The following is a 21,373-nucleotide window of genomic DNA, read 5'->3' as shown; positions in this document are numbered from 1 at the left end:
ATAGTATGACATGTGAGTGTTTAATTGTGACATTGTGTTTCCATTAATCCAAAGTTTCCAATTATCCAACAAACTTGTATGTGGAGGTTGTTGAGGGTAGTGGATTTTCTTGGGTCTTTCCACGACTAACAGATCATTTGGTTGAAAAGAATTGTCAAAATTGGATGTAGCGATGAAGTTCCAACCTCCACCTAGTTGCACAATATTTGCTAACTAAAGTTTCAAGAACAGAGCAGAAATCTAGGATAAAATATGTTTTAAAGTTACAAGGGGTGATTGATAAGTTCATGGCCTAAGGTAGGAGTCAATTTTAGAAAACCTAGCATTTATTTTTCAACATAGTCCCCTCCTACATTTACACACTTAATCCAGCGGTCGTGGAGCATACGGATCTTGGACCTCCAGTAAGTGTCCACAGATAGGTGATTGATAAGTTCGTGGCCTAAGGTAGGAGATGAGTTATACAGCTCTCGTTACATGCAAATACAGTATGATTATGCAAAGTTTGAAGTTAATAACTCATCTCCTTCTACCTTAGGCCACAAACTTATCAATCACCCCTGCTGTGGACGCTTGCTGAAGGTCCAAGATCCGTATGCTCCACGACCACTGGACTAAGTGTGTAAATGTAGGAGGGGACTATGTTAAAAAATAAATGTGCTAGGTTTTCTAAAATTGACTCCTACCTTAGGCCACAAACTTATCAATCACACCTTGTATCTTAGTTCAAGGTATAGATATTACAACTCTAAACAACCAGGATGGAAAATTATTGAGTTGAAAAAGGAACTGCTTAACTGGTGTTTTTTTTTAAAGTAACTAATAACTGTGATCCTCCATTAGCTCCAGAAAGGATGAACATTCTGAATAAACGATTGGAGTGTGATGTTTGAAGTTGGGAGGACAAACCTTCAGGGTCTCCAAACAGATTTAGAAATAATGTCATCGATTAAATTTCCAAACACAGTTTTATGTTTGGATTCAATTTAAGGTTTTCACCATAAATTAACTAATTCCAATCTCCATTTGTATATTTTTGAGTGGAAGAATCAGAATCCCTTATCTGACAAATCATCCACTTCTTTGAGTGTGTAGTCTAGAATGGTGTTATGTCCTTCAAATTTGAAATAGCCTTTGAACATTTTTCTCTGCAGCATCAGGGGGAACCAGTAGATGTCGTCGGGCCACATCTCACTGAATGGGAGCTTGGCCAGGTCAAACCACTGTGGTCGCATCTCTGAAAAGGAAAGATGAGAAGGAGGTTATTGCTGAACAATTCACATTAAATAAAAAAAAAACAGAAGAGGGATTCAAAAACAAAAGAAAAAGCGGAGTGACTGTTCAGCAGTTTTTATATTGTTACGTATCCTGTAACTGGATCACTTACCAGCAAAGATAGAGAGGTCCGCTGAAGTCTGATGGTACCATTTTTAAACGTTTTTATTTATAAAGGGGCACAAAAGTAAGGTTAATACAAACATTCAGATAACATATGTCGTCAATACTCAATCTAAAGCGCAGGTATAGTAATAATCAATAAGAAATAAGCTCTATTGTTGTCTAGGGGTAATATATAGTCCGCTGTATATCTAAAAGTCTCTTGCATTCACTGCAGTTCCACCAGCTGCCGTCTTTTGGGGGGTCGCGGTGGTGCACTTTTGTTAGAGAGAGAGAGAGATAGAGCTTGAATGAAACAGTTACCCGGCGGGTTTTTTCCAACCTTTAGGAGTTCGATCCATCGGAGTCTCGTTGGGGGAGGCCGTTCACTCGTGGCCTCTCCTGTAGCTAAAGCCGTTATTTCGTGGTGTGGTCGCCAATCCCAGGCAAGGAAAAGATGCACACAAACCTCCTCACCGGCTGTCGCTATTAAACGCTGTCACAGGATTTCTAGCGTGTCTTCTGGTGCGTCTGGGGGGGCCGTCTTTACAACCCCTCTTTTATCTGAGCTCACGGGGTCTCAGATGTCAATCAGGTTGGGATGATGCAATCTCTCTCCATCTCTCCACCCACGTTGCCCTGAGGGTATACACGTAGTACAGTTCCCAATTCACAAAGGTGTCTCCACGAGACAATGACCACAGTCGCCAGCTTTTGCCTTGGCGTGAAACGAGGGACACCGCACGTATCTCTCTCTTCTCTTGGGTCATTGACCCCCCCCCCTTCACTAGGGCTCTTGCAATTCTCACAAAGGAGGGGGCTGGGATCATAACACCTCCCCTCTTAAAAACGTTTTTACCAGCGGTTAAAACGGAGTGGTACAGAGTCTTACAGGGTTTTAGGATTTAACATAGTACAAAAGCTTTGCTTTTAACTACAGAGCTGTACCGTCATACATTTTTCAGCGTCTAAACAGTTAACGATTACAGTGGCACTTCCTTTAATATGGTAACATCTTGTCCCTGACTAAAGGCTGGTAGCATCAGATTTCAACAGGCAGTGTTCCAAGGGGGTTGTCTTTGTTATTCACATGCTTTGTCAAAATCCCGTACAGCCAGTTTTTCTATTTAAAAATGGCGCCCCCATTAGCCGTCACCTCTTTTCCGGTGAGTTCCTACGTGGGGGACCTGGGTAATTTGGCGAGGTACTCTCCCGCCTTTCCGTTCCATAAGGGTTATTCTCTCAACACCGTGTCCCAAACTTAAATCATCGTGTGAATTTCCACCCAATTCTTTAATGTTACACAGGTAGCTAGCCCTTTTGTCAAGACCATGCAGGCTGATGGGTTTCAGTTCGAACCTTTCCCTCAGGCCGCATTTAAATTTCGGCTTTTTCACAGCGCTCTCTTGAATAACAACAGCGTGTGGGGCACCTTTACAGTCCAAATCAACCTGTAATCGATGCGCAGGCACCGCGTTACCAAGCCCTCATTTCTGTAGCTTGGTTGCTTCTTCGGACACCAATCTAAACTTTAAATTTTCTTCATTCGATTTGGGAACTACAAACTTCCCGTTCCCTTCAATAATAATGTTTATTCCCCCAGGGTCGAGTTCCACTTTAAGGTTCACCACCCCTTCGTGTACCAACACCTGGGAACCCTCCCTTCCCCCAATTACCAGGGTTAACCCTGTCTTCACTGAACCCAGTCCATCTGACCCACAGGGACTGCATTGCTTTTCAACTGAATCAAATACCTCAGACTTTTTCTGAGCTCCCTTACTAGGTTCAGTACCACGTGCATCCACATCTTGGACACATTCAAACGGGACATCTGCCTCTTCCAGGCTTTCAATACCCGTACCCTTTTCAAATTCTAAATTCCCCTGATCCTCCCAGTTCCTCTCTGGGCAACTCCCTTCCGGAGTAAACTCAACCCCGCGGGCTGAAACAATCTCGTCTGCCAACCCAGTAGACCTCTCCAAGGTAATGGCATCCTTTTCATCTAGGACTGCCTTCATCTCATTATCGGGAACACCTTGATAACTCTCAACTTCTTCAAACAGGGCTGCCACCCCTGACAGATCATCCATGTCCAACTCTGGACCCTTTAACAGCTTTTTCCGTTTCTCATCTTTATTTCCTACCTCTAGGACCTTTCTCTTCGCTAAAGGCAGATCTAGCTCCTCTCCCTTAACCCTTTTCACTTTACTACTCTTCGGTTTACCACCCTCAGAACCCTCGTGGTACAGGGTCGGTAGGACCGTCTCGGCCAAATCAATACTGGCCAGATTTAAACTGCTCGCTTTCTCAGCTGCCTTTCTCGACAGGCTGCGAATGCTCGCGCCTGTGGTACAGACTGGAGATGTGAGGGGCGGGGCTGCAATCCTCACAGGCTGTTTGGGCCGTGTCATCCTTGTCCAAACCTGCCCCCCGGCTAAATCATTTCCGAGGAGGACGTCCGCGTCAGTTCTCGGGAATTCTGATGGCACCCCTATTTCGACTGGTCCAGATACTAGCTCACAATCCATAATTACCTGATGTAGGGGCACCATTTCTATTGTTGTACCTATCCCCTTCACGGCGACCATTCCCCTTCTCCAACCGAAATCTAGTATCTCACGGCGGATCAACGACAGCTCCGCCCCGGTGTCTCGCCAGATTCGGACGGGAATGGGTGGGTCTTCCCCCCTTCACGGACACGGTTCCGGGTGACAGCCAAGTCTCTGACCCCTCTCGTACTCTGTCTACCCGGGGCTCTCTCGTTGATTTACTGATTACCACGGCACACCCGATAGGGACCGCTGCTTTCCCTTTTTCTAGCTCCTTTCTCGGAGCAAAGCACCTAGAGGCAATATGTCCTCCCTTCCCACAATTAAAACAGGTCAAGCCCGGAAATCTCGGGCTGCCTGGTCTTTCCCCCTCAACCTTACCACTAGCTCCCGGCGGGACCTCTGCCTTAGCCGGCGGACTTCCTCGGTCGTTCCCACAGTCTCTCGGGTAACCTTTTGGCGAGGAAAACTTTGTCCTGTGGGTTAGGGCATATTCATCTGCGAACCTAGCAATTTCTGAGATGGACTTATTCGCCTTCTCATTCAAATACATCCGGATCTCCTCCGGAACACACCCTTTTAATTCCTCAATCAGAAATAACTCCCTGATACGCCCATAATCCCCGTCCACCTGTTCCACGGTGCACCAATGGTCCAAGAGCACACCCTTTTCATAGGCTAGCTCGGTATACGTTTGATTCCACCCTTTCCGTAAATTTCTGAACCTTTGTCTATAAGCTTCAGGTACTAGCTCGTAACTCCGGAGAATGGCCTCCTTTACTTTGGCATAATTCTCCGCTTCCCCTTCCTCGACGGCCAATGCCGCATATGCTCGTTGTGCCTTCCCCTTTAACACACTTTGTAACAACACCACCCACACTGCTCTTTGGGCCACTTTTGATTTACTGCCACCTTTTCAAAAAGCAAGAAATAACTATCAACATCCGACTCTTCGAATGGAGGTACTACCCTCAACTCCCGACTAACATTAAACCTCTCATCTCGATCTAACTCTAGATCTCTTCGCTCTTTCTTTAACTTCTCCATCTCCAAGTCATGTTCCCTCTGTTCTCGTTCTCCTCATATTCTCTTTGCTTTTCGACTCGTTCCCTCTCGTTCTCGGCTACTTCTAGCTCTTTTAGCTGAATTTCATGCTGTCTTTGCTTTTCAGCTTGGTCCTGCTCTTTTTTCACCTCTAACCCCTTTATGTGGAACGCCTGCTCCCTTTCTTTCTCTCTCTCAGCCGCTTCCAGCTGCTTTATTTTAAATTCATGTTCCAACCTTAATTTCTCCAACTCTAGCTGATCCATCCCACTAGCTGGTACTTTTTCAGGGATATTTTCCACTACCTCAGCTTCGAACACATTCTCCCCAATGTAATACCGAGTTATGGCCCCTCGCACCTCCGCTTTTTCATGGACGACCTCACTTCTGTGAGGTCCAATCCCTTCGCCAAATTTAACAAGTCTGATTTGGTGGCCGCCTCTAGCACCTCCACAGTCGGGTTTTTCATAAATTCATCCACGTCCATCTTTGCTGGTTTCCCGTCTGGCTACCCGCGTACCAGATCCAAATTTTTTTTTTTTGACTTACAAACCCAATTCACTGCCCTCCCAATTTGGTTTTAAATCTCGAGACGAGGCCCCATGTTGTTACGTATCCCGTAACTGGATCACTTACCAGCAAAGATAGAGAGGTCCGCTGAAGTCTGATGGTACCATTTTTAAACGTTTTTATTTATAAAGGGACACAAAAGTAAGGTTAATACAAACATTCAGATAACATACGTCATCAATACTCAATCTAAAGCGCAGGTATAGTAATAATCAATAAGAAATAAGCTCTATCGTTGTCTAGGGGTAATATATATATTGTCCGCTGTATATCTAAAAGTCTCTTGCGTTCACTGCAGTTCCACCAGCTGCCGTCTTTTGGGGGGTCTAGGTGGTGCACTTTTGTTAGAGAGAGAGAGATAGAGCTTGAATGAAACAGTTACCCGGCGTGTTTTTTCCAACCTTTAGGAGTTCGATCCGTCGGAGTCTCGTTGGGGGAGGCCGTTCACTCGTGGCCTCTCCTGTAGCTAAAGCCGTTATTTCGTGGTGAGGTCGCCAATCCCAGGCAAGGAAAAGACGCACACAAACCGCCTCACCGGCTGTCGCTATTAAACGCTGTCACAGGATTTCTAGCGTGTCTTCTGGTGCGTCTGGGGGGCCGTCTTTACAACCCCTCTTTTATCTGAACTCACGGGGTCTCAGATGTCAATCAGGTTGGGATGATGCAATCTCTCTCCGTCTCTCCACCCACGTTGCCCTGAGGGTATACACGTAGTACAGTTCCCAATTCACAAAGGTGTCTCCACGAGACAATGACCACAGTCGCCAGCTTTTGCCTTGCCGTGAAACGAGGGACACCGCACGTATCTCTCTCTTCTCTTGGGTCATTGACCCCCCCTTCACTAGGGCTCTTGCAATTCTCACAAAGGAGAGGGCTGGGGTCATAACAATATAGTGTAATTTACAAAGTGACACCAGATAAAAACAGCACGAGATGTTAGAACAGTTCCCAAAGTAATTAATTTTAAGTAGCATCTCCAGGAAGAGAAAGAGTGATTTAAGAAGAGAATCCTAATATGTTGGAGGCATGACTGATGATGTTGGATGGAGAAAATCAAGAATCCAAGAGGCCAGAAATGCAGCAGTGCAAATCTTGGAGGACTGGAGTTGAGAAAGTTGGAGAGAGAATGTGGGAACACAGAAAATGCTGGAAGGACTCAGCAGGCTAGGCAGCATCTATGGAGGGAAATAAACAGTTGACATTCCCCTTCCCAACCTTCTTATTCTGGTTTCTGCCCACTTCCTTTCCAGTCTTGAAGCTAGAATAAGAAGGTGGGGGAGGAATTATGATATGAGAAGTTGGGAGGTGATAGATTGAGGTGGTAAAGGGCTGAAGAAGAAATAATCTGAAAGGACAGGAATAAGGAACATTTATAATGAAAATATTTTTAAATTTGCCCCTTGAATTCTGATGAGCAGCAAGAGATATTTGCAAACAAAGCTGGCATTGTACACACATTCAAGATTATAATTACTTCATTTGAATATAGAGAATAAATACAGAAAGAAAAATGGTTAATGAAGTAGTAAAAGAGACAAAGTAATACCTAACAACCAATCTCTAATCCGTGCTACAAATATACTGTCAGAAAGAACCAGGGTGCTGACAGTCTCTCTGTCCTTGTCTCTATTTCTTGCTAGAGTCACAACGCTGCTGAAGAGAAGATACCCAGTAGCACAAATTACCCTTCAGAACTTCTTTTCCTAATATTTCCCATGGGGCAGTGATGGGCGCCTGCAGAATCATACTCCCTTTCTCAGACAAACATATTTTCCACCATTATCAACTCTCAGGTCTGTAGACTAGTCCTCATACGAAATTCTCAAAACATTGCTGTGGACTTGTCCCTTTTTACTTTTTCAAAACATTCTCACACTTCCCATTAACACATTTTGTCTTACAAACATCCATTTTGTGTTACACATTTTAGCATATACCACGCAGGAATCAATAACTTTCTTTACATTATGGAATAAAGGGAAGGAGGAGAACCAAAGGGAGGTGATGGGCATGTTGGGGGGGGGGGGGGGGGGTGTGGAAATCCAAGAACAGAAGGAAGTTTGGAGATGTGCGAAGGGGTACATCAATGGGGAGTCCTTATCAACATGTGAGATTAGGCAAAGGAAGTAACTGAGGATGTGTTCATTGTGTCTTTTTTAAAAAACATGATCAATGAACTATTCTTGAAGCAATTATTACCTTCTGATTCAACTGGTTCCCCTTGGTAACTGTCTGTACGGAATATGTGAACATCCAGGAGTTCAGCCTCACCGACAAATTCAAAGCGGATATACCCAATCTTTTCCAAGCTTTGTACAGTCAGACTGCTCTCTTCAAATAATTCCCTAAAGAAGACAAAGAGAATTTGGGGAATGTGCACCATACAATAACAGCATCTCATTTGAGTGAATAAATAATTGTCTGCCAGTAAGAGGACTCAGGTTTCAGAATACTGGGATAAAGACCAGAGAGTGATTTTGACAATTAAAAAAATATACAATGTGGTGTTATGATCTGACAGAAGCAGATTCACCTGGACAAATAAACATGGAGAAAGATTAGTGCAAGTGAGTCTAATCTTTAGATCTTTTAAAAAGGCAGCACAGACTTGATTCCTCCTACTGAGAAAGCAGTGGAGACTACCTCAGTAAAGATATTTAAGACAAGGTTGGATGGGTTCTTGCACTGCAGGGTAATTAAGCGTTATGGGGAAAAGGGAGCTAGGTGGAGATGAGTCCATGGCCAGATCAGCCATGATCTTATTGAATGGCAGAGCAGGCTTAATGGGCTGGATGGCCTACTCCTGCTCTTATTTCTTAAGTTCTTTATGATTCTGTGATCTGAGCAGGGCTTTTAATAAATACCCTTGTTACATTTATACTTGGAGTGAGATATCAGTTAGGATAGTCACTATTAATTGCTGTCTGGAGATTCAAGTCGTCACTTTTATTGTCATTTTGACCATAACTGCTGGTACAGTACACAGTAAAAATGAGAATGTTTTACAGGACCATGGTGTAACATGACAGTACAAAAACTAGACTGAACTACGTAAAAAAAAAACACAGAGAAAGCTACACTACAGACCTACACAGGACTGCATAAAGTGCACAAAATCAGTGCAGGCATTACAATAAATAAACAGGACAATAGGGCAAGGTGTCAGTCCAGGCTTCAGGTATTAAGTCTGATGGCTTGGGGGAAACTGTTACATAGTCTGGTCGTGACAGCCCAAATGCTTTGGAGCCTTTTCCCAGATGGCAGGAGGGAGAAGAGATTGTATGAGGGGTGCATGGGGTCCTTCATAATGCTGTTTCCTTTGCGGATGCAGCGTGTAGTGTAAATGTCTATGACGGTCATTAAACAGTAAATAAAAATCGCCGTTGGTCTTGGAGACAAAGTGAACGAATGCTTATTTGAGGAATTTTACCTCAACCAGAGTCAAGTTCCCTGGGTTGCAGATGTGAAATAATTCATGGAAAAACCTCAAAAATTTACCTCTTTGCTCCTTCCTCTATGGTTTCTCCAGGCATCACTTTCCCCCCAAACCCATTCCATCGTCCGGCCCCAAATCCCCGCTTCTTCATCCCTAGAAGGACCTGCTGCTGTTTTACCACCATCACAAGAGTCAACAGCTTCACCGTGACCATCTTTCACGTCAATGGCTGTTCAACAACCTGGAAGAAATGGGTAGAAAACAGCTTTCGTATGCAAATATCCAACGACTTGCATTTCCACAGCGCATTTAATGCAGTAAAATAACAACAAAGCTTAATCAAAGACAGGTTTTTACAAACGTAGAATAATAAAGCACAGGAAAAGGCCCTTCTGCCTAAAATACCATTCCTTTATAATTCAATTAGTAATAAAATGTCTAACTAAATTAACCCCTTCTGCAACACAATAGCCCTATATTCATGAGCCCTTACTTGCCTCCATAACCAAGTCAGGAAGCGTAGCCCATTATAAGACTTGCCCCATACATCTCTTTTGAACTTGCACCTCTCACCTGAAATGCATGCCCTCTGGTATTAAGACATTTCAAAAGATATTGTCGTCACTGTCTCTCTCCTCAGTCTCTGCTGCTTCAGAGAAAACTCAAGGTTTCCCCAACCTCTCCTCATAGCACCTGCTCTCTCTAGTCCAGACAGCATCGCAGTAAACAACTTCTCCAAAAGCTTCATATCCTTCTTGTAACAGGTATCCAGAATTGAATGCAATACTCCAGATGGAGGCTAACTAGAGATGTATAAACCTGCAACATAAATTCCTGTTTCGACTTCAGTTCCTTGACTAATAAAGACATGCATTCACATGCACACGAGTGAATCTGCAGATGCTGGAAATAAATAAAAACACAAAATGTTGGCAGAACTCAGCAGGCCAGACAGCATCTATGGGAGGAGGTAGTGACGACATTTCGGGCCGAAACCCTTCATCAGGAGTTAAGTAACATGGGATGGTCGAGGGGAGATAAGTGGGGGGAGAGATGAAGTAGAGAGCTGGGAAGTGATAGGCCAGAGGGAAGTGGGCTGGGGGAAGGTGGAGAATTATGGGAAATAAAAGAGAAAGAAAGAGGGCTGGGGGGAAATTATAGTGGGGGGGGGGAAGAGAACCAGACTAAAATAATAGGGGTGGGGTGGGGTAGGGGTATCAATGGAGGTCTGTGAGTTGAATGTTCATGCTGGCAGGTAGGAGGCTACCTAGGCAGGAGATAAGGTATTGCTCCATCGACCTGCGTGTGGCCTCATCTTGATGGTAGAGGAGGCCATGGACAGACATATCGGAGTGGGAGTGGTCTATGGAATTGAAGTGTGTGGCCATAGGGAGATCTCGCCACTGCTGGAGGACTGAGCGCCGCCGCAGACTGGGAGACCGTTTCGCCGAACACCGGCGCTCAGTGCAAAAAAAAGAACCCTTCTCACAGACATCCCGGAAGCAGGAGGGAAAGATACAAAACAGTCCTAATATTCCCATCTTTCAAGACTATAGGACATTCTACGAGGCTAGTCCAGAGACATGACTTAGAAATGTAGGAGGATTTGAGACAGTTATCTTTTTGGATGCAATTTTAAACTAAGGCTCTTGATTTAGTGTTTGCTGGTTTCTGCACAATATTTGCTCTATATCCAGAATTACTAAAACAAGAAGAAGTCTTGGGGGTTATCACGTTGTTAGTTTAAGTAACAAGACTGCAGTATTTCCTACAACACAGACCAGACATTAAAATAAAACATGATTGGGTAGGAATAACTTACTGCTCTTGCTTACAGGCTGGCTGTAAGGCACTTTGGCGCGACCTGACCTTAAGCTACGATTTAAGTTACATGAATGGGTCAATTTCCCCTACACTGGGAACAGAGATTCCGGTGAAAAGCCGGGCTTCTGCTAAATGAAAGGTTACAATGAGACGGACTCTGATGTCTGTGTGGATTGCGCATTTTCTTCCTGTGACCATGTGCTTTTCTGTGCTGTTACGTTGAAGTTGTGTGGACATAGCGGTTAGTATAACGCTATCTCACAGCTCAATCCCGCCGTCGCGTCTCTGCGGTTTTCCCGCGTGCTCCGCCTTCCTCCCGCATCGCAAACAGCCTTGGCGCCCAAAACGGGTCGACACTTACAGGCTTCCCACGCCACATCGTCGCTGATTTAAAATGGTTCATGAGAAATAAAGCATCTTGAACTTTTGAGAGATACCTGGTTGATTGACAGCTCGCTTCCCGCCACTGGTGCTCCACGCGGCTCTCCAATCCTTCCCCCACGTGACACCGCTTCCGCTCCGTCCCCTCGGAGGAGGGGGCGGGGCCGGACCGAAAAGTGTTTCCGGCCAGATTTTTCTGAAGGTGGGACCTTCTTCCGCTGTGTGCTGAACAAATGTTTGTCTTCCTGTCCGGCGTTCTCCGATCCCCATTCCGATAGGCGGTGCTCCTCGCCACATCGTCTCGGCAGGCTCCTATGTGACATTGGTGATGTACCTAAAAAGTTCAAGACTCTTCCCAACCGTGTGATTGAGACGATGGGGAGGCTTTCAAAAAAGATAGGATAGCGTGTTCAATGTTGATGGAGGACCTATAGTGATTCTGCGGAGTGTCACTAAGAGGTAAGAGTGGGTGATTTCAAGGGGACTGTGAGTTGCGCACTTATGATGACATAGATTGCCAAAGGCCTAACATCACAGAATACTGGAGGACCAGGTCAGGGAAATGGACTGTTGACGTTTCGGGTCGAAACCCTTCATCTGGACTGAAATGTACATTTTCTTTCAGAGATGTCTACTGCCCCACTGAGTTCCTTGAGCACGTTGTACTGTATATGCCAGTCTCCGTGTCTACATTAAACAAGACTGCCCACTCCTCACATTTCCCTGCTGCTTATAATCTCCTTCATAAGACCTGTAAGACTTTGGAACAGCAATAGACCCATTGAGTGTGCTCTGCCATTTCATCATGGCTGATGCATGCTCCCTCTCAACCCCATTGTCTTGCCTTCTCCCTATAACCTTTTATGCTCTGACTAATTAAGAACCTCCTCCTTAAATGCACCCAATGACCTAGTCTTTACATCTGCCTCTGGCAATGAATTCCACAGATTCACTGTCTGGATAAAGAAATTCATCCTCATCTGTGTTCTAAATGCAAGTCCCTCTATTCTGAGGCTCTCTCCTCTTGTCCTAGACTCCCCCAATATAGGAAACATCTGCTCTGTCTAGGCCTTTCAACATTTGTTAGGTTTCAATAAGATTCCCCCTCATTCTTCTAAATTCCAGCAAGTTCAAGTCCAGAGCCATCAATCGCTCATCACATGATAAGCTGGAATCATTCTGTGATCATCTTCTGACACCCTCTCTAATGTCAGCTCAACCTTTCTTAAGTAAGGGGCCCAAAACTGCTCACAATACTCCAAGTGAAGCATCACCTGAGTCTTATAAAACCTCAGTGTTACATCCTTGTTTTTATATTCTAGTCCTCTCAAAATGAATGCTAACATTGCATTTGCCTTCCTCACCACCTACTCAACCTGCACAAGAACTCCCGTCCCTTTTTACATTGGATTCTTAAATTTTCTCCCCATTTTAAAAAGTAACCTATGCTTGTATTCCTTCTACCAAAGTGCATGATGATACACTTCCCAACACTATGTGCCCTCTGCCACTTCTTGCCTGTTCTCCTAATCTGTCCAACTCCTGCAATCTCCCTGCTCCTGTAGCTATCTTCATATTGTCCACAAATTTGGCCACAAAGCCATCAGTTCTGTCAACACAAAAAGCAATGCCAAATTCTGCAGCCAATCAGAAAAGGCTTCCTTTATTCCCACTTTCTGCCTCCTGCCAATCAGCCAATGCTCTATCCATGCCAGTATCTTTCCTGTAATATCATGAGCTCTTGTTAATCAGAATCAGGTTTAATATCACCGGCATATGTTGTGAAGGTTGTTAATTTTGCGCAGCAGCACAATGCAGTACAAGATCATATAGAAAGTGAATTACAGTAAATATGTGTGTGTAAATGCTTGTGCGCGTGTGTGTACGTATATGTGTGCACGTATATAAATAGTTAAGTAAAGTTTAGTCATGCAAAAATAGAAACCTAAAAGTATTGAGGTAGTGTTCATGAGTTCAATGTCCATTCACAAATCAGAAGGCAGAAGGGAGGGGAAAAAAAATCTCTTCCTTAATTGTTGACTGTTTGCCTTCAGGTTTCTGTGCCTCCTCCCTGATGGTTGTAATGAGAAGAGGGCATGTCTTGGGTAGCTGGGATCCTTAATGATGGATGCTGCCTTTTTGATGCACCTTTCCTTGAAGATGTTTTCGATACTGGTGCTTATGATGAAGCTGACTAATTCTACAACTGTCTGCAGCTTACTTTGATCCTGTTCAGTAGACACCACAACTCCCACCCCCAAAACACCAAATTGTGATGCAGTTAGTTAGAAGGGTCTCCATGGTACATCTGTAGAGATTTGCGAATGTTTTAGATGGCATATCAATTCTGAAACTCCTAATGAAATATTGCCACTGTCTTGCATTCTTTATGGCTGCATCAATATGTTGGGACCAGGTTAGGTCCTCAGAGATATTAACACCCGGAACTTGAAATTGCTCACTGTCTCTGCTTTTGATCCCTTTATAAGTGCGAGGTTATCCACTTTGGGAGTAAGAACGGGAAGGCAGATTATTATCTGAACAGTGTAGAGTTAGGTAAGGGAGAAATACAAAGAGATCTAGGAGTCCTTGTTCATCAGTCACTGAAGATGAATGAGCAAGTGCAGCAGGCAGTGAAGAAGGCAAATGGAATGTTGGCCTTTATTACAAAGGGAATTGAGTACAAGAACAAGGAAATCTCCTTGCAATTGTACAGGACCCTGGTGAGACCACACCTGGATTATTGTGTACAGTTTTGGTCTCCAGGGTTAAGGAAGGACATCCTGGCTATAGAGGAAGTGCAGCGTAGATTCACGAGGTTAATTCCTGGGATGTCTGGACTGTCTTACGCAGAGAGGTTAGAGAGACTGGGCTTGTACACGCTGGAATTAAGGAGATTGAGAGGGGATCTGATTGAAACATATAAGATTATTAAGGGATTGGACAAGATAGAGGCAGGAAATATGTTCCAGATGCTGAGAGAGTCCAGTACCAGAGGGCATGGTTTGAGAATAAGGGGTAGGTCATTTAGGACAGAGTTAAGGAAAAACTTCTTCTCCCAGAGAGTTGTGGGGGGTCTGGAATGCACTGCCTCGGATGGTAGTGGAGGCCAATTCTCTGGATGCTTTCAAGAAGGCGCTAGATAGGTATCTTATGGATAGGGGAATCAAGGGATATGGGGACAAGGCAGGAACCGGGTATTGATAGTAGATGATCAGCCATGATCTCAAAATGGCGGTGCAGGCTCGAAGGGCCGAATGGTCTACTTCTGCACCTATTGTCTATTGACTGGTATGTGTTCCTTTGTCTTACCCTTTATGAAGTCCACAATCATCTCTTTGGTCTTACAGATGTTGAGTGCAAGTTTGCTGCACTCAACTAGGTGGTATATCTCACTCCTATACGCCTTCTCATCAACACCTGAGATTCTGCCAACAATGGCTGTATCATCAGCGAATTTATAGATGCCATTTGAGCTATGCCTAGCCACATGGTCATGGGTATTGAGAGAGTAGAGCAGTGGGCTAAGCACACAGCCCTGAGCTGTTAAGCACCCTCATGTGTGGCACCTTGTCAAAGGCCTTCTGAAAATCCAAGCATACAACATCCACCGATTCTCCTTTGTCCATCCTGCTTGTTATTTCCTCAAAGAATTCTGACAGATTTGTCAGGCAGGATTTTCCCTAAAGGAAGGCATGCTGACTTTCATGACTCTGCTAATGATCTGATCCCCTTTCTACTTCCTTATAATCTCCATTCGTTACTTCTGATTCCCAGCCTTTGCTGGCCATTCACATTCCACTTTCTACAGTTATAGAAATCTCTGTTCCATGCACCCTCTTCATATCTGAGTAATACCTACATGTGTCAAAAGAATGCTTCTCTGATTCCTGATCATATCTGTCTTTGACTCTTATAAATTTGTGGATTTGACTTCACAACATAGAATTGTACAACATGAGCCTCCAGACCTTCTACAGGGGTGCCATTGAGAGTATCACCGCCTGGTATGGGAACTGCACCAACCTTGACCACTGAGTACTGCAGAGTGGTATGGATAGCCCAACATGTGAACTTCCCTCCATCGAGGACATTTATAGCAGTGGGTGCAGAAAGAAGGCCTGGAAGATCATCGGGGACTCCAGACACCCCAACCGTAAACTGTTTCAGCTGCTTCTGTGTGGCAAACGGTACTGCAGTATTAAAGCTATGACCAACAGACTACGGGACAAGCCATTACACCTTTAAATTCACATGTCTGCACATTACAATGGAGTTGTAATGCAAAGATTTTTACTCCCTCACATTGTGGGATGGATGTAAGATTTAAATAAATTCAAATTCAAATACAGGAACCAGGCCCACTTGATGAGTAGAATCTATCTGAAGTTAAAGGGGAAAATCTGTTTGATTTTTAAAAAACCTAGAAGTATGGGACAATAAACAATTTACTAGAAAAACTTGAGCAGCATCTGTGAGGGGACAGGAATTGTTGATGTTTCAGGACAAAATCTTGCATTGGGACCTGCATTATGAGTTTCAACCTAAAATGTCAAGAATACTTCTCCTATCCATTTTCCAGCATCTTCAGTTTATTTTGTCTCTTCTGAAAGCATTGTTTGTTCATCTCCCCAGTGTTTATAGGGTGATATGATCTCTCGTGTCCAGTGTCGTTTATTTCATACAGCAGTACCACTGCTGAAAAAGACTCCAGCTGAGCAGAGGTGGTTGTCAAGACAGCTGCAGGATCCATTTGTGAAATCTGCTCAGCAACAAAACTATCGCTGCCGGAGTGCATTTAAGCTGCTGGAGATTGATGCCAAGCATGGTATCCTGCAGCCCGGGATCAGTGTGCTCGACTGTGGTGCAGCACCAGGTGCCTGGAGTCAAGTTGCAGTTAACCGGGTTAACGCCACTGGTTCTGGTGAGTGACCAATACTAGATGTTTCGTTCATTTTTAGGATGTAGGTGTCATTCCCAAGATGAATTTTTATTTCCCTTTTCTAATTATTATAAAACTGAATGGCTTGGGTGGCTCATTTTAGGGAGTAATAGGGAGCTACAATGCCCTCTTTGATAGGTCTGGCTGCGTACAAGTCAGACCAGAAAACTGAATTTTGTTTCCTTAACATTAATGAATGTTATAGGATTTTACAACAACACAGTACTTTAATGGTCACTGGAATACTGATGGTAGCTTTTTATTTCAGTTTAATTACTTGAATTTAAATATTCCAGCTGCTGAGTTAGTATTTGAAGTGTCTCCGCATCATTACTCCAGCTCTGTTTTTCTAATTCAGTAATGTAACCGCTGTGCCTTTTAAACCCTTAAGGGTGTAAAGGGCGTAAGCTTGAGATTCCATGAACTGATCATAACCCTCTCTGTTTGGCACCATGCACATTTTGTTGTAAACATAATAATTTATTTTTGGTGCAGAAAAATAAATATTTTAACAATGTAGCAGGCAATATTTTTGAAATGTAGGTCAAAGGGCTCTCAGAGCTGACTCTCTATTCAGTTTCCCTGGAGTGTCCGGTCTCTCTGTGTTAATGTGCCCGGGAGCATCTGGTCTCTCTGTACTCACGTGCCCAGGAGCGTCAAGTCTGTCTGAATCCTATTGATTATATCAGTACTTCCAGGAGTTTGTCAGTATTTCGTACTCGCGGGACATCCTAAATAATTCAATTCAATTTGAGTTCAATTGTCATTCAACCATACATGAATACCCATGAAAACAGCCAAACAAGACAGTGTTACTTTGAGGCCAAGGTGCTAAACATGGTACCAATAGTCACATTGCACACAGCACACAGAACACTTCCAAGATAGCAAGTACAGAAAGGTATCAGTAATATACAGCCACACAATAAATAAAGTTTAGTCTCAAGCCACAACTGCTGCAGAAACCTGCAGTCAACCACAATACACTGTCTTCTGCCGAGTGAACCCCGGGGGAGGGGATGCTCTGTCGTCAGCCTGGATGCCACAGCACACTGGCCCCAGTGGAGCCAATAAACTCAAGAATTAAAAATAATTGAAATCTGGGTGCCCTTGACAAGGGCATTCGAAGTTCAAAGTAAATTTATTATCAAAGTGTATGCACCATATACAATCCTGTGGTTCATCTTCTTGCAGGCACCCACAAAACAGAGAAACACAATAGAATCCATGAAAAACCACCTACAAACTTCTGACAAACTTCCAATCTTTGAAAAGAGAATAAATTGTGCAAACAATGAAAAAGTAAACTAATAACACATAAAACATGGACTGCAGAGTCTCCAAAAGTGAGTCCACAGGCTGGGTCGTCAGTTCAGTGCTGAGGTGAGTGAACCTGGTCCAGGAGCTCAATGGCTGCTGAGACCCTGAGAGTGAGTCCACAGGCTGGGTCGTCAGTTCAGTGCTGAGATGAGGGCAGTAACTGCTGCCAAACCTGGCGACGCAGGACCCAAAACTCCTGCAAGTATGAGAAAAGAGCGAGACAGGACAGGCTTAGTTGGGGGATCTTGGCTGACACAAAGGAGTGATTTGAACACTAGTTTGTTTTCCACTTTAATATGGTTCTTCACTTTAACTGGCACAGAGTGGTGAGTCGCACCATTGGTTCATTTTCTGCCCTCGGGTCTTGACCCTTTAATCTGGCCTTTAAATCTTCTCCAGTGATGGCCATACCTGTGTCCTTGAGAGTCAGGTTCACTGAAACCTTCAGGACATCACAATTGCTAGTTTGCTTAGATGGTTCAAAAGTACATTTCTCAAAGGGAAATTAGAGGCTGCAGATGGTAGTGATCATAGTCCAAAAGAAGTATGTTTGTGGAATAGCTAGTAGTTTTGTGAGTTGCCCGCAAAATGTTGCCCCATGTTGTCATTATTTATTACCCAATCCTAACTGACCTTCATAAGGTGGTGAGCTGCTTTCTTGAATCGCTGTAGTCCTCCTGGTGAAGGCACTTCCACAGTGCAGTTAGTTTGAAGTTCCAGGATTTGGATTCATGAAGAAATTGTGTATTTCCAGGTCAGGATGGCATGTAACTTAGAGAGAAACCTGCTATCCTTGTCCTTGGGAGTAGAGATTGTGGTTTGGGGATGTGTTACTGAGTGAGTAATTGCGATGCATTTTGTAGATGTACACATTGCACCCACTGTGTATCGGTGATGGATGAACTGAAACAGACAAATTATTCATTGCAAGCTGCCACAAAGAAATATGATATTGGCTACGTCACATGTTCTTCACTGATAAGGAATGTGGGGAGAACAACCATATTGTTCAACTATTGCTGCTATGGAAACTTAACATTCACCTAATGTATTGTAATGGAAACTGGTACTCTTACAGTGCAGTATTCACTTATTCCTACCTCATGAAGGTGCCTCACTGGACTGTCTCTGGGGTCAAGTATCAGTCAGAAGATTTGTTATACTACTTTCTTTGATTTTGAATCAATATTGATTTGTCTTAGACTTGAAGTGGTTTAAATAAAGGAAATAAGTTGCATATCATATGATGAAGTTAACAGTGAAGGTGTGGGGAGCCTTCTCTCAAAATATAAAATGTCTCTTATTCATTCTGGCTTTTGGTAATTTTCATTTAATTTTATTTCTTTGCAGATCTGAAGGCTGCAGTAGGTTCAGTGGTGGGCGTTGATCTTCTACACATCCCTTTGCTGGAGGGTGCAGTATTCCTGTCTCATTGTGATCTCCTGGATCCTAAAGTTAAAGCCAGAATACAGGAGACCCTACCAGGGGGAGAGGCTCAGGTTATTCTCAGTGACGTGGCACCGAATGCAAGTGGTATCCGTGAGCTGGACCAGCAACAATTTGTCAAACTGTTCCTTTGTATCTTTGGCCTGGCTGAAAGGGTGCTGAGTCCTGGTGGTACTTTGCTTTGTAAGTTCTGGGATGGAGCAAACACATTCCTCCTCCAAAAGCAACTTACCAAATTGTTTGGAGAGGTGAAGATTTTAAAACCATCTGCAAGCAGAAAGGAGTCATCAGAAATCTACTTTTTAGCAAGAAGATTCAGAAGTTGATGTTACCAACTGATAATGCTCCAGGGAGTTTTGATTGCAATGTAACAATTTGTAGGTTTTATCACCTATTTGTTATTTCTCTAGGTCTGTCCAGCACTCATACCCAGGTGGATGGCAAATATCCACTTCTCAAGCACAATTGACAGTAATCTGTTCTGAGGTGCTGTGCAAAAATCTACAATGTTTTGTTTTATCAAGAATAAAAATTAATATTTAGTCAGTCAGTCGAATAAAATCTAAGTTACTGAAAGAAAGATGTTTGCACAAATCTTCCTCATCTCGTAACAATGAAGTGTTTTTAGTATTGGCTTAATATTGTCACATGTACTGAGATACCGTGGAAAAATGAAGTAATGAAAAATGTTATACAGTTGGAGAGTTCCAGTCAATTTAAACATATTAACATACATCATTTCAAAGTGAAAGTAATTAACAATTTTGAAGCTCCCATATTAAGTAAAAAGACAAGCATGATGGAAAGCAGAAAATATGGTACAAATTGTATAGAATTTAGTAATTGTTGCCTATCTGGTTGAGCTATTGATCATAGAATTTTTTTATTGAATTCGGGGTTTTTCAGCAATGCAATCAGTGGATGTGTGGTCTGCTTCAAGTGTTGGCCAATAGTGAAGTAGTGGCCAAGATGCTGGAGAGTAAAATAATAGCAAAACACTGACCTTCTAGGATGGGCATTGCTGCATGGTTTCTGTTGCCCAAAAAGATAAGGCATTAATCCAACACGTGGCAGGTATTTAACATATAATTGTGGATTCTTCTTGCATTCAAAGCAGAAAGCTAAACTGTAGGATTTACTCCAAATCTGAACTGACTGTAGTCCCATTGTTTGACCTCTGGTCCTTGGGTGGTTAACTCAGTCTAATAAACCCTGAGGTTACCCAAGGGCAAATGTATATCTTGAAGATTCAGAACCAACTGATAATACCGGATAACACATACAAAATGCTGGTGGAACACAGCAGGCCAGGCAGCATCTATAGGAAGAAGCACTGTCGACATTTCGGGCTGAGGCCCTTCATCAAGTCTCAGCCCGTAACATCGACAGCGCTTCTTCCTATAGATGCTGCCTGGCCTGCTGTGTTCCACCAGCGTTTTGTGTGTGTTGCTTGAATTTCCAGCATCTGCAGATTTCCTCATGTATACTGGATAACAATTGTTTTTTCAGAAAGTGTTGCTTCCTTCAGAATTTTTTTTGTTTATGATAGACTGCTTGAAACTGGAAACAAATATAATTTCAGACTACTTGTATCATGTAGGAATTTGGAGAAATAGGAAATTAACTTCTATTGAATATAATGCATTTAATTTCATAATGGTGCTGATGCTTTGCAATCGCTCAACTAAGCTAAAAATGTTTTGTTGATGATTTTCATTTGTACTCAGTGTCTAAGGCTATCCACTTGCTGTAAGTGTCCAACAATAATCAGCCAGCATTGGTAGATTCCGATTGCCCTGATATAATTTCTCCATGACCATAATGTCCTGGTGACAGCTTTCACCATGCCTATTGCTGACAGTGCCAAGATTTGCAAGGAAGAAGTCTAAATGGGAATGCAGAAAATGAACCTTCAGTGACATGTTGCATGGTTTTGTATGCTTGAAGCATGTTATCAACTAGCTGCTCGTGATTTGGTGCTCTGTAGTTACCAATAAGATTTTCAACAGCATCCTTGAATGCTTTCCATGTGATTTTCTCCTGTCCCACTGGAAGTTCTTGGAATTACCTGTCATTGATGACCTGTTTGATTATTGGACAAACAAAAATGCCTTTGTTAATCTTAAACACGAGATGGTGGAAGTCCAAAGCAACACAAACAGAACACTGGATGAGCTCAGCAGGTCAGGCAGTATTTATGGAAAAGGGTAGACATCTCTGCCTGCTGAGTTCCTCATGTGTGTGTGTGTGTTACTTAATCTTGGCATCAGTTAATCTGACTTGAATTATGAATTGAAATAACAAATATAGGTGATTTCAAAAAAATAGTGTGATAGGGAAGTTTCATGCAACACACACAAAATGCTGAAGGAACTCGGTAATCCAGGCAGCATTTATGAAAAAGAGTACAGTCAAAGTTCAGTGTCCTGCCGAAAGTGTCTTGGCCCAAAACGTCAACTATACTCTTTTCCATAGATGCTACCT

The 21,373-nt window shown here is 43.3% G+C and overlaps 2 protein-coding genes across 3 annotated transcripts; one reads left to right on the top strand and one right to left on the bottom strand.

Annotated features, from left to right (window-relative positions):
- Positions 1-967: 967 nt before the first annotated feature.
- On the bottom strand, positions 968-11,358 carry nudt1 (nudix (nucleoside diphosphate linked moiety X)-type motif 1). 2 transcript variants are annotated; one of them, XM_073060996.1, is made up of 4 exons: positions 11,238-11,358; positions 9,039-9,217; positions 7,740-7,885; positions 968-1,237 (listed from the first exon to the last, which is right to left on the bottom strand). In XM_073060996.1, exons 2-4 carry the CDS (start codon positions 9,188-9,190, stop codon positions 1,050-1,052), a joined length of 486 nt encoding a protein of 161 aa, XP_072917097.1. In that variant the 5' UTR covers positions 9,191-9,217; positions 11,238-11,358; the 3' UTR covers positions 968-1,049. The 2 variants fall into 2 exon arrangements, with proteins under 2 accessions (XP_072917097.1, XP_072917098.1); XM_073060997.1 differs by having other exon boundaries at positions 11,162-11,262.
- Positions 11,359-11,424: 66 nt separating this feature from the next.
- On the top strand, positions 11,425-20,233 carry mrm2 (mitochondrial rRNA methyltransferase 2). The gene is made up of 3 exons (XM_073060995.1): positions 11,425-11,640; positions 15,817-16,105; positions 18,794-20,233. The coding sequence occupies exons 2-3, from the start codon at positions 15,832-15,834 to the stop codon at positions 19,213-19,215; spliced, it is 696 nt and encodes a 231-aa protein (XP_072917096.1). The 5' UTR covers positions 11,425-11,640; positions 15,817-15,831; the 3' UTR covers positions 19,216-20,233.
- The last annotated feature ends 1,140 nt before the right edge of the window (positions 20,234-21,373 follow it).

This window comes from Hemitrygon akajei, chromosome 11 (assembly GCF_048418815.1).
Source record: "Hemitrygon akajei chromosome 11, sHemAka1.3, whole genome shotgun sequence".
Taxonomy (NCBI): domain Eukaryota; kingdom Metazoa; phylum Chordata; class Chondrichthyes; order Myliobatiformes; family Dasyatidae; genus Hemitrygon; species Hemitrygon akajei.
Note: the sequence above shows the minus strand (reverse complement) of the source record. Positions and strands in the feature narration are given on the sequence as shown.

Coding starts and splice junctions, on each gene's coding strand:
- mrm2 (XM_073060995.1), top strand. CDS start 15,832: ATGATCTCTCGTGTCCAGTGTCGTTTATTTCATACAGCAGTACCACTG. Junction 16,106..18,793: donor GGTTAACGCCACTGGTTCTG/GTGAGTGACCAA, acceptor ATTTCTTTGCAG/ATCTGAAGGCTGCAGTAGGT.
- nudt1 (XM_073060996.1), bottom strand. CDS start 9,190: ATGGTCACGGTGAAGCTGTTGACTCTTGTGATGGTGGTAAAACAGCAG. Junction 7,886..9,038: donor ATAGAGGAAGGAGCAAAGAG/GTAAATTTTTGA, acceptor TGTCTTCTTTAG/GGAATTATTTGAAGAGAGCA. Junction 1,238..7,739: donor GGAACCAGTTGAATCAGAAG/GTAATAATTGCT, acceptor TTTCCTTTTCAG/AGATGCGACCACAGTGGTTT.